Raw genomic sequence first — 13,035 nt, 5'->3', positions numbered from 1 at the left:
GCCTTATTTTAAATGTGAATTAGATGTTTTGGAAATATTTGGCTAAGTAGATAAATATAAAATATTATATCACCTCCACGGTATAACTCCTGTACGGTATAATTTCTTTTATATATTTGTGAGTGACTTCCACCTCACTGTTTTAGGTAGTCTAGTAGTATTCCTTTGTACGGGCGATGAGAAAATTTTGGTTTTTTCTTAAAGGTTTTTTTTTAAGTATTGTTAACTTCATTTTTTTACTAGAGGTTTTTAGTAATAAGCTGAGTATCCTATTGTAATTCACAGTATTTCATTGCAATATTCGTCATATATTTGTATAAAATGACTAGCAAAATATGCAATCTACAAACTAACCCATATTGTTTACTCTACATACAAAAACACTCAACGGTGATATATTATTGGCCGGTACTGTATGTGGCTTATTTTCATTATAGTGTTTGTAATGAAAGTGATGGCCACTTTTCATTGATTAATTTTATCTATTCATTTGTACAGGTAACAACAGTTCCTGCTATAGCAAAAACCTTCATGATTAAAGCCACTTATAATGTGACCGAACGAATACACACCACATAGAAATATTTTACCTTGAATGAAACCTATTCCAACCCGTAACCCTAACCTTTCGCCTAATCAAGCCATATGACCTGAACGGAACGGCCCGGCCTTCTCGGGTACGCAATTTAGACAAAATAAATATAACCTAGCCTGACCTAGCCTATCCTCAGTAAGCACAAAAGGCTGCAGGGCTACATATTTAGTTTATTCATGTAATATCTGCCGAGGGTGAAGGGAATCCCAAATTGTATGTCAACTGGATACCTAGTTAAAACTTGCATGATTAGCTTTAATGCAGTTAGCTGTTTGATGAGCTATCAACTAATACCTAGGTAGGTACCTACTTATACTAAATGTATTAGTACCTACCAATTTTATTAGAGATTGTATCACATAACATTTGGATATGTATTAGTCACGCGAAAACGGCCGAACAGAGGCCATACTGCAAAAAACGAAAATTGAAATATCTTTTTTTGCCTGTCTATCGCTCTCTATACCTTTTCATTCATCCCCTACATTGCCGAAATGGGCTGAAGCTGGTGCAGTGATGTAATTATCATAAATATGTACCTACCTCTAATTAACGCTGTTGTGCCATGGACTGTTATTTAATAGAATGAAAATGCTGTTAACAAGAAATAGAAGTTCATTAGCGATGGAAATCAAGCCTGAGGGCAACGCAGACTTACTTAGATACTGTAAGGTCTGTAAGTCGATGTTTATCCATAAGATTAACCTTTTTATTAAAGAAAACAAAAAGACTTCTTTTTAAGTCTTAAAAATGTTATCCCATTTATATGCCCTAGTAATTGATTTTTGATTAAAGTCGGTGTCAAGTTAAATCTTAAACGCATCAACACACTGTCGAACCGAATGCCGATCTTGGTGTTGTTCGATTTGAAGGAAAGATATTAAGATATAAGATTTTTTTAAAGGTTAATTTTAAATTTCCAGGTTTACTTTTAAGTTTTTGTATTAGTGTCGCAGGATTTTGCAGGACGTTCCTATCTCGCCAAACACTCATGTGACATAAAAATTTTGCGCTTCGGGTACGTTTCTAGTTTCAAGATCTGGATCTGAATGCATCATGATTTGAGGAGTTCCTTCAATTCATCATCAGAACTGGACCTTGACAAAAATGTTTCTTTGAACTTTTCTAGCCTAACAAACTTAAAGAAGAAGACAATTCACCAAACGTAAAACTCGTCGTCAAAATCTTCATCAGGCATTCTTGATGACAATACAAAAATCGCTAAGCGTATGCCCATAAGATTTGAGAAGTTTCCTCAGTTTCTCATCGATCCCATCATCAGAACTGGGATTAACGAAAATGGGACACTTGGAACTATGTGCATTTGAACAAAATAGTACATTATGATACAAGTGTGCTAAGTTGGTCATTACACACGAGGCGATATTGTGCGCGCGAGCTGTAAGCGAGCGCGCAATAAGAAAGCTGATGTGTGTAATGACCAATGCACACGCGTTTCATACGACGTTTTTCAACACACTTGCGAGAGAAAAAAGAAACCATATTAATCAAATTTTAATAGTTAAAACAGTTAGTATTGTGTGTTGCATCTGTCGTACTGCCGGCCGGCGCCCGGCCCTCGCTCGCCCCGGCCGCGGGCGGCGCGGCGGGCGGGCCGGCCGGATTAATAACCTCCTCCTTTTTATTTGAAGTCGGTTAAAAATTACGAAAGAATAAGGCATAATAAAGCCTTAATAATGCTTTTGTGAAATTTTAATCATATGAATTAAGTGGGCGAAAGAGGATTGCAAAGCGGTCTTAGGTCCATGGCAATGCGAAAATCGGTGCAGTCGGTTCAGACAACGGAGTTTTTAAAAGTCGTAGCGCTTTTTTGGATCACAATACGACTGCCATAAATTTAATAAGCAATCTTGAGGCCTTTCATGAGGGACTTAATCGATTCAAATTCTGAGTTTTTTTTACTTTCTCGCGATATAAATGCACTTGCGTTATTGTTTTCAACTTTATACCATGTATTGGCCCATGCCATCTATAATTATACTTAAGTATATACCATCTATAATGATATTTTCGTGACAAAATAACAAGTAGCAGTAGTAGCACTCGATTTTAAAGTCAATTGATTTAACTTTATTTAAAATCACGAAAACCAAACACGATAATTATAATATCCTGTACAGTTTTATTAAAACTGATACCATCCTCTTCCTTAAACCTCTAACGTCGAAATTAATAAAGTCAAACAGCAGTGCATGTGTTATGTTAAAATTGCATTGCATTTGCATTTTCTTTCGCAGAGTTTTGCATTTTCTTCAAGGCAAGGCAAGGCAAATTCTTGCAAGGCTAAAAGAAGTGTGACACATGTCAATAAAGAAAATTCACCAAATACTTGAACGATTTAGTAATGGAGACGCCATCATGTAGCTTCCCCTCTGCCAAAAACACCGGAACAATTTTCAGACCATTTTTATAAAAACCGGCCAAGTGCGAGTCGGACTCGCGCACGAAGGGTTCCGTACCATTACGCAAAAACGGCGATTATTTTGCCAAATCGCATACAATTCGTATTTGAATTTGACTGATATAGAGAGTTTGACGTCACCGCATTTATGTTAAATAAGGTCTACTGTTCTTAAAATGTTGTATGAAATTGCAAGCAAATATCAGCCTTCGTGAATTAAGTATTGTAGCCAATGTATAGCCGGGTCTACCTTAGTCCGACAATGAAGCTTATTTCAAAACATTTAAGGTTGAATATTTATACTACTTATTACAGCGTGCGTTAGACTTCAATAGTGCAGTGTTATTCTTTACGATAAAATATCTATGAACAATGAAATATTCTTTTAACATAAAATTATAGCATAACTAATTAATTGTATTCATAGTAAAATTCATCGGTGCCGCTATGTTTAACTAAACAGTGCTTTATTTGGTACTTTCGATAGTATTTCAATTATTGAAAAATACAACGCATTGTTTCCAAATTGTATATTAGTATGTAGCTTAGTTTTTTCTTCCTTTAGTCTTAGTAATAGGGTCCCGTTTTTACCCTTTGTGTACGGAACCCTCGGTGGGCGAGTCCGACTCGCACCCGGTTTTTTTCCGTTTTCTGTGAGAAGAATATTATTATGAACAGATAACATAATAGTTTAAAATGCGTAATTTCAAACACGTGGCAACACCCGGCTAGCTCAGTCGGTAGAGCATGAGACTCTTAATCTCAGGGTCGTGGGTTCGAGCCCCACGTTGAGCGCATATTTTTTTTTTTTTTCATTTTTCAAATAATTTATTAAAATTAAATGTTGGTAATAATTTGGTACATACCTGCAATTTTTCGCTCCCTCATCTTCCGCCATAGTTGTTCTGCTTTTCTCATTGGCCAGTTCTCCACTTTAGCACTGAAGCTTCTAAAGAATTTATATTCTTTGAAATGAGACATTCTTCGTTCCATTTTACTGGGAGTATGTCCCGGTGGTGGCGGGGACGGCGCCTTTGGCGTGTTTGAAGGAGTCGCCATATTGGATTTCAAATTCAAAAAAGAACACTAAAGTTACGCGTGTTTCACAATGTTTTTTTTTATTTAATTTTGGTCCTGAATTTCACATTCGAATTTATATTTAAGACACAATTTTCTTTTTATTTTCACTTGATACATTCTTAAAAGTATAGATAATAATTATTTATTATGATTTTTACTTGTGATTTCTGGATAATTATGACACTAGTACTATAATAAAACCATATTTTTGTAAGTTTTTAAGTTAATACTTATTCAACACCAGCAATGTAATTGTTGATATTTAACCTGAAAAAAAAAAAACTTGTTAGTTAATTTGCAACAGTGTATGTATTCTCGTACAACTAAAGTAAGTAATATTGGAATTTTAATTGGATTGGTATTGGTAACGGCACTTTCGCGCTCACTATATCTATGCCATAGACCTATGCGTAAGAGCGGAACGCGAGACGGAAGTTACGAATTTTGACAGTTCACACATTATAAATTGGTAGGTACCTACAGTAAAGTCACGGTGGATAGTAAAAAGTTTAAAAAAACCGGCCAAGTGCGAGTCGGACTCGCGCACGAAGGGTTCCGTACCGTTACGGAAAAAAACAGCAAAATCACGTTTGTTGTATGGGAGCCCCATTTAAATATTTATATTATTCTGGTTTTAGTATTTGTTGTTATAGCGGCAACAGAAATACATACTCTGTGAAAATTTCAACAGCTATCACGGTTCATGAAATACAGCCTGGTGACAGACAGACAGACAGACAGACGGACAGACGGACAGACGGACAGCGGAGTCTTAGTAATAGGGTCCCGTTTTTACCCTTTGGGTACGGAACCCTAAAAAACACACTACGTCTTTGACATGTTACGAGTAGCGACCTACTTACAGCAGCGTCATAATAAAGTTTTTTAATTTCGGAACACAACGTAATTTAAGCACACAGAGAAAATAACTAACTACGGAGAAAGTTATATGTTAGCTTATACAAGTTAAACAAAGAAACTTGTCTGTCTGTTTATTTAAATGCAATAATAGAAAATAGGTGTAACCTAGTCCAAATTGCAGTCCGCCTATGGGTAGGTACTACAATTAGGTTGATGGCGTCAAAAACAGAAAATTACTCACTTTCTTCGATATACTATATAACTACTCTTAACGCTTATTTTGTATGTTCTAACGCTAAACCGAAATTTTATTTAAATTTAATACTTGGTATAATTTATGAACGGTTGGCGATGACGGACGGCTCCGTAAACAAACGGTTTTGATACAAATAGACCGAGTTCAAAGGAATCGTGGATTGGTTTTGACATATACCTACAACTACTCCAATCAGAACTCTTCAGAACCAATAATATTATATTATATTGCTGTTTTAGTGAAAAAATAATAATGTTTTTTGTTTTACAAGAGGCAAAGATGTTATTTTACCTTTACCCCTACCCGAGCAAGCGAAAAATTCTAAAGTTGATCACGAGCGTAACGAATGGACACTAAGCCAGAATTTGATAATTAATTGTTTATATTTGTATTACAAACTAACCTTCACAAAACATGATGCAAAAATGGCATTGTCGATAAATTTGATTATTTACATAGGTACAGGATATTTGAGTAAATGTATGGATATTTGAGTGTATGTTTGTGTATAGATAATTGATTAGGTATATGATTTTTAAATATAAATGAAAAATGTATTCCTCAAGTAACAGAAAAATATATTTTCATTTCTCATGCTCTGAAAGAGGGTCGTAGTTGTTCTAAAAGGTGTGCAGAAAATTATACTTGCCTGCACTAGAGCATTTTACGTTCGAAAAACGATGTCTTTAATTTTTTTATGATAAGCAATTGAAATTTGAGTTTGAATGGATTTGTTATACAATTTCCAGTCTGATATTTGACTCTCCATTCCATAAATAACGATTCTTTTGCCTAAATTGTTACTTGAAAGTACCCTCAAGAAATACTATAAAAAATTATATAATTAGTCATGTATTAAAAAAACATTCATTTTACTTTCCTCGTATTCGAAATGAAAAGTAGAGTGTTTAACTCGGGTGATAGGCATAATTTTTGCCTCGGACTATTGGCGCTCTCACTGCGCACACTTCGGCAGGAATGAGTGCCTTTCATCACTTGGTTAACAATCTACTATTCAGTTATGAATTTTGAGGTTTTAGATAATGTGATGATAATATACGACTACCCCCGGGCGAGTTGACAACACGAAACAGGAAAGGTCACGCTTACCAAAAATAATATAATATGAATGAATGAATGAATGAAATCGTTTATTCACAATGAACATATGGTAACATAAGATCTTAATTTATATACATTGCTTCCCACTATACATTCAGTCAAGATAGACATGTGAAAATATTTGTCAGTGATATATATATGTCACTCAGTCTGATAAAATTTGAATTAAATACAATTACACGATTAATTACAATTTGGCGCAAATATTTATAATAGTACATAATTAATTTAGTAAGAGATCAATAGTGATGATAATTAGATTAACAGAAAAAAGAAATTACAATTAAAATTAGAATAAGTCAAGTTCTTTTAAATACATGTAAATTAAATGTCAGTCAATATTCAAAATGTATACAATAAAAATTCGCTAATACTATAAAAACATTTATCAATCAATATTTTATACAATTTTGTTTTAAATTCGTTTATAGGCGATGTCTTTATGTCAGCTGGTATTTTATTAAATATAGTAATACACATGTTGTGAGCGCTTTTTTTTCTTAGTACTAATTTGCTACTATTTGTTAATGCTAACCTACAGCGTCTATGTGACCGTGTTGTTTCCTTATCTTCTACGAACGTGAATAGTTGAATATTGAGTTTTACAAAAACACATATCTCGTAAATATAGAGGCAGGGGAAGGATAGTAACTTATGTTTAATAAATAATGGTTTGCAAGGCGCCAGTCTATCTGCTCCACAAAGGGTTCGGATACATTTTTTTTGAGCGACAAAGGCGCGATCAGCGTTTACAGAGTTACCCCACATAATTATACCGTATCGTAAAGTAGACATAATGTATCCGTGATAGATTAGTAAGGCAGTTTTGAATGAAACAGTTCGTTTAATGCGCCAAAGCGCAAAAATAAATTTGTTTAGTTTCGTACAAACTGTGTCTACATGTTCTTTCCAACTACAATGTGTGTCGAGTGTCATACCGAGGAAAACAGTGCTATTTACTTCTTCAACTAAACCTAAGTTATGTTTAATGACAACTTGGTGGTTTTTAGATTTATATGATTTAAATAACATAAATTTGGTTTTGTCCACATAAATTTTAAGATTATTAAATTCTAACCAGTCGATAACATCTCGCAAAGCTGTATTTATTTCATTTTCAAAATTATCTACGTCTATTCCCTTAATTACTAGTGTAGTGTCGTCAGCAAATAATATGCAGTTATGGTTTGTTGAGTCAGGTAGATCGTTTATATAAACAAGAAATAAAAGGGGTCCTAAGATACTCCCTTGCGGGACGCCATGCTTATTTACTTGAAAGCACGACTGGACCGCAGAGCGCTCGTTGTTAGTGACTTGTACTATTTCAGTGCATTGCTCTCTATTTTGTAGGTAACTCTCAATCCAGGAGTAGGCTGGCCCGCGTATTCCGTATTTCTCCATTTTGTCGATGTATAGTATTATAGTATATAGTATTATTTATACATATTATGATTGAAGATATTTGTTGTTGATGAAATAGTTTTAGTTAGAACTTTCTAGGTAAAAGATACCACATTGTTCAAAGGTTATTCATAATTGTGTTCTTTGCATACATCCAGCCAAAAATATCTGATCGCATAAAATGTCAAACGTATCTAAGCAATAAAGGCGATCACAAATATCTGCACATTTGAGGAAAATATACCTTAAGTCATTGTCATATGTCATATAATTTGTTAGCTAATAGTTAAAGTTACGATTTGACAGATATGACTGAAATAACTCAAAATAAGACACATTGACAACCGCCAATAAGTTGTTTTTTTTTTAACAAATCATAATATTCGGCCCAAGTTTTGTTGCCTAGGTTTTACTTAATTTGATTTTAAATAGAAATTAGTACCAACCTAATACATATATATAGTAGTTGATCCATGTTTATTGTTTTACTTTTATGTGGTTGATTATTGATTAAATAAAAAAACAGCTTTACAAAATCAATATCGAAGCAGCGACTTAGTGTTATAAAACTACTGAAAGTAGCTTTTGATTCTACGCAGTTACTCTAAATATAAAACTGCGCTTCGACATACGGCCTCGTTTGAAAACAAGCTAAAAGAATTTACGGATTTTTGCTTTTAAAATGGCTCTTTTGACGAATTAATCAATTTAAGCTGCGCATCGACCGTGAGTGATCCTACAAACACGAATATCGGGGCAGAGGCCGGAGCGGCTGAATAATTCCGTCCTCGATTCGGTTGGATTTTGCGTCTATGGCAAGCGGATATGGAATATTGAAATGATAGTGACTTTCCCCGCATTATGAGATTTCATTTATTGAGTTAGATAAAGAGAAATTGTAATAATCAAATTAATTAACGTGGGGTTCCTTTCATTATCTTATCGTAAATATAGCAATGATTTGTAACAATGCCATCATCAAATATGATAAAACCCTTTTATTAAATAAAGATTTAAAAAAATATACATATACAGGTTGTCCCTAGCCATTGGACACAACCGAGATGTACATATGCATTAGGGTATTTAGAACCAGCGGTTACGAAGAAATTAACAAATTACGATTTTTTTATTTCGGAGCAGCCTGTATGTGTTAGTAGCTCGTGAGGTAATAAATAGTATTAAACCTTCTTCGACCTTTTTAATTATCTTTTTTATTTATGTCACTAATAGGATTCTGACTTTTGACAAATGTCATAATCTTTGCCGCACATTTTCGAACAAATTGTCAAAAACACTGCCAGTGATGAATACAGTATGTTTCTTTTTGTTGTCGATTTTTGGAAATAACTTTTGTTTGTTTTTTGTCTTTTGTTCTAATTAAAAAATATTAACGTTAGAGCATTCCTGAGAAGTAACCCTACGTGGGATTTCAGGGTTTGTCCAATGGCTAAGGTCAGCTTGTATAGCAATGAGGGTTGATGTTGGTATTGATTTAGACACTTTAATTTTATAGATCAGATCAGACCCTGCAACAAGTTACCTATATGAGGAAGAGGAATGATGAATCATGAAACATTAAATGAATATATACGATTGAATCGACTTTTTCTTGTCACTCGTTGCCATGATTACATTCTCCTGGATCACTCTTTAAACCCTGGTTTTATGATATTTAAACATTCACTTTTGTGGTGTTAATGTGCCCTTTCCATAAGATGCCGTCTACCAAGCGTTCGCGAACGCAGAATAATCAGCATCATAGTGTAAAACACATCCCTCCTACTTCGTTTTAATAAAAGAGCGCGAACAGAAACCGCTAACCAATTCCAAGTCAATTACAGTACTTTATTATCATTGGAGGAATTAAATCATTTTATTCATTCATAGAATATGTCTAAATTGATCTAATCATATTTATGATAATGTAGATTTGCTATTTAACACACTTATAACTTTTAACCATTGGACAACACTTTAGTACCATATTTGCATACTAGGGGATTTCACTCGAGTTTACTTAGTCAAAATATGACTATTAATTATAAAGAAGCTTACAATAGTGATGGCCAAAGTCGCCAAACATATCGGAGCCCAGTCATTCTTAATGCTAACTCTTGAATACAACAGACTGACAATTGAACAAGAAATAGTAGATCCACCAATGTATTTTATTTTAGTGTATTTACTTGCTTATTTTATTATTCTTTCAGTGAAGAATTGAGTTACCTATTTGATATGAACCCCCTGCTGCTACAGGGGTCTGTAGACATAAGCGTCCTCTTACTTTTAGGTCGGCATTTATTAGCGATATTCATAGTATTTTTTTCTAATTAATTGCGACGTCCGTTCGCAAATACTTGCATGGTCTTATGTTTCTTTTTTATTCCACTATCTACCTAATGTTTAATAAGTAATAAACTTAAAGAACACATGAAAGTTTCTGAATATTGAACAATTTTTAGTGATCAACAATGACAATGACAATTTTAAGAGAGTGTATAAGGGAGAGGTAGAAACGGGAGTTGGAAGGGGTAGACCTCGGTAGACTTTCTCTGATCAGATCGAGGAAATCCTGAAGAAAGGCCAGGTCAAGAGCACTCTAAACCGGCGCGCGTGTATGAGGAATGTTATGAAAGTCAAAGAAGCGAAAGAGGTATGTCAAGATCGTAGCAAGCGGAAATCCGTGGTCTCTGCTTACCCCTCCGGGAAATAGGTGTGATTATATGTATGTATATATGTATGTTTAAATGATCTTACTCTACTGGAGGCATCTCAGTAAAGGTTGAAGTGGAGAGATTTCCATACAAAAATAGGCGGCACTGATTGGTACTATTCAGTGTCAATTATTGGGTAGTTACTCTATATGTAGGTACCTATATACGTAATTGTGTGCGATATATAAATAGGTGTATGTCCTATTACTGCAAACAAATATTTATTTATAAACATTTTGAGTAATTGTTTTATATCTTAATGACATAAAACATAGTAAATAACCTAATATATAAAACGTATTCAACACAATCTTACTTGAAACTAACCCATCAAAACCATTAAAATATACTATTTTTAACTTCTCTACGCTACTATGTCTTACCTCACTATGACGTCTTTCAGTATTTACATACACTTATAACTATGTTATAAAACACTAAACCACTCACTACACAGCACAATTTCAAATTCGGACACAATCTTTAAAAATTCAAAAAGAGAACGACATCCGTTGCGGAAAAAAAGTTACGTGCCTAGAAATTTTCAGTAGCGTGCGAAACGTCCCAACGGTTTGCGCGAATCTACAGGTCTGCCTGCAATGCCTCACAGTTTCCCGCGCCAATGTGCGAGTGAAACAGGAAAATGAACAACTTGCATGTGAGAACGGGAAAGTTAGACCTTTCGCAATGCGCACGTGGGGTCGGAAAAGCGCTATAGATTATGGAAGTTGTGTATTTTTTTTATAATGGTATTGTTGTAATATTACCGCGAAGGCTTTTGAAAGGTTATATTTTATATTGAATGGTAATAGAGTGCTGTGTGGAATGATGATTAGGCACAGAAAAAGGAAAATAATGTGTGTTACGGTATTCGTGCTTAAAAACAATTTTAAATAAAAAAATGATAAAATAATCTATACCTACACATAGATGAGCATCTAACTACAAAGTTCGAAATCGCACATTAGTGTCCCTCTGTCCGGATCCATATTTTTGACCTTGACAGTAACGTCAGTAACTACGTTTTTCAAGTACCCTATAATATTCAGTCTCTAGAGGAAACCTCAGCAGGGAGTTCATTCCACAGCTGGAGCGTGCGCGGAAGGAAATTCCTTTGAAACCGCACAATACAGGGTGTGAGAATGAACTAAGTACCTGCCGACTGCGAGCGGTGCGATGGAAGAAATCTAACATTTTGTCCGAGCACAATCCATTATACGAATAAGACAAATAACGTATAGAACTTGAGTACTTAATAAATAACACTTATCTTTTGTACCTACTTATAAAAATACATATTTTGTAATTTTTCTAGATTTTTTTTGTATTTTTTTAAATCTTTGCTGCACAATACATGATGGTACACTTGGTGGTGGCGGACTTAATGCCGTGAGGCATTATCTACCAGTCAACCAATAGGTTTGACCATAAAGAGTAAGTAGATGCACGATCGTTTAAATAAAGGAAATTATAGTCAATTCTTGAATTATTTTATACACGAATGGAAAAATAATTAACACAGTATCGGTTTTTTTCGTTAACTGCATACTATACTTAATTATTAATATTATTATTCTCTGTAAATAGGTACCGATTGTCATACACCAACATATAGACAAGGTTTACTGTGATTATTTTCGCGAAGCATTACGACATATATTCGTTCTTAGCCTTAATAACTCATTTAAACACCACTCTGTATGTAGAGATGAAATATTCACATAGGTACACATCTGTGTAATAAAGGGCGACTGGACGAAATGTACATTATGACTGTAGGTAGAGTTACGTATAGACATTTAATGTACTCTTTTGCAATGACTACCGTATTTGAACGTTAATGAACGTTAAACAGCTTAAATCTCAAAATAATCAGAACCAGGTTGGTTGATGCCTGAGGTTATGTGTTCTAAATTGCCAGTGTAAAATGTACACCATGTAAAACTTCATTGGTATTCAAAGTGGTGATGGTATAAATGACACATTGATACACTGATTCAAATGATATTACTTACTTCAGATATTGAATCATTTATTTCTAAGATAAACATCTACTAAGAATTATATGTAAATAAAATCAAGGTCTTCTTTGCTCTGCTGAGATCTGATGAAAATTTTCCCGCCAGTATGTTCGAGTATAGGTACTTCGTTCCATTATAATTTTCCCCCCAGTATGTTCGAGTATAGGTACTTCGTTCCATTATAATTTGAATAGGAACAAGCTTTTACCGGTAGCTCCTCCCTCGTCGCAGCGTTTATGGCTTATCCCTCGGCAACTGTGATTTTCGGTCTGAAAGCCTCTCTCCGACCCATAATCTAACTCTGCAACGTTCGGAATTTATAAATCTTATCTTGATTTCATGTTATTCTTAGTTTATGTGCCAGAAGTGCGAGCGATCATTGTGAGATATATCAAATCAAGGTAGGATTTTTAAAGTTTAGATGCCGCTGGTGTTGCCTCGTGGCTCTGTGAGATAACAAAAGCCAAAATTCTTGTTTAAGTGCAAAATTTCAAATACAAAAATACAAAATATCTTTATTTAGTAGTATTTGCTTACATTTTTGTTCACATGTAGTTTAG

At 34.3% G+C, this 13,035-nt stretch overlaps 1 protein-coding gene and 1 non-coding gene across 2 annotated transcripts in view; one reads left to right on the top strand and one right to left on the bottom strand.

The window, feature by feature from the left end:
• Positions 1 to 4,094, bottom strand: part of LOC134741027 (rho GTPase-activating protein 7) — a 347,525-nt gene extending 343,431 nt beyond the window's left edge. Inside the window, exon 1 of the mRNA XM_063673759.1 lies at positions 3,884 to 4,094. Coding sequence (XP_063529829.1) covers positions 3,884 to 4,076 — 193 coding nt within the window. The 5' untranslated portion in view covers positions 4,077 to 4,094. The remainder of the gene's footprint in view (positions 1 to 3,883) is intronic.
• Trnak-cuu (transfer RNA lysine (anticodon CUU)) lies at positions 3,740 to 3,812 on the top strand. The gene has a single exon. It is a non-coding gene; the product is annotated as a tRNA-Lys (tRNA).
• Positions 4,095 to 13,035: the final 8,941 nt, after the last annotated feature.

The sequence above is a fragment of the Cydia strobilella genome, chromosome 1 (assembly GCF_947568885.1).
Source record: "Cydia strobilella chromosome 1, ilCydStro3.1, whole genome shotgun sequence".
NCBI lineage: Eukaryota > Metazoa > Arthropoda > Insecta > Lepidoptera > Tortricidae > Cydia > Cydia strobilella.
The sequence above is the reverse complement of the archived record's forward strand: the minus strand, read 5'-3'. Positions and strand labels throughout refer to the sequence as shown.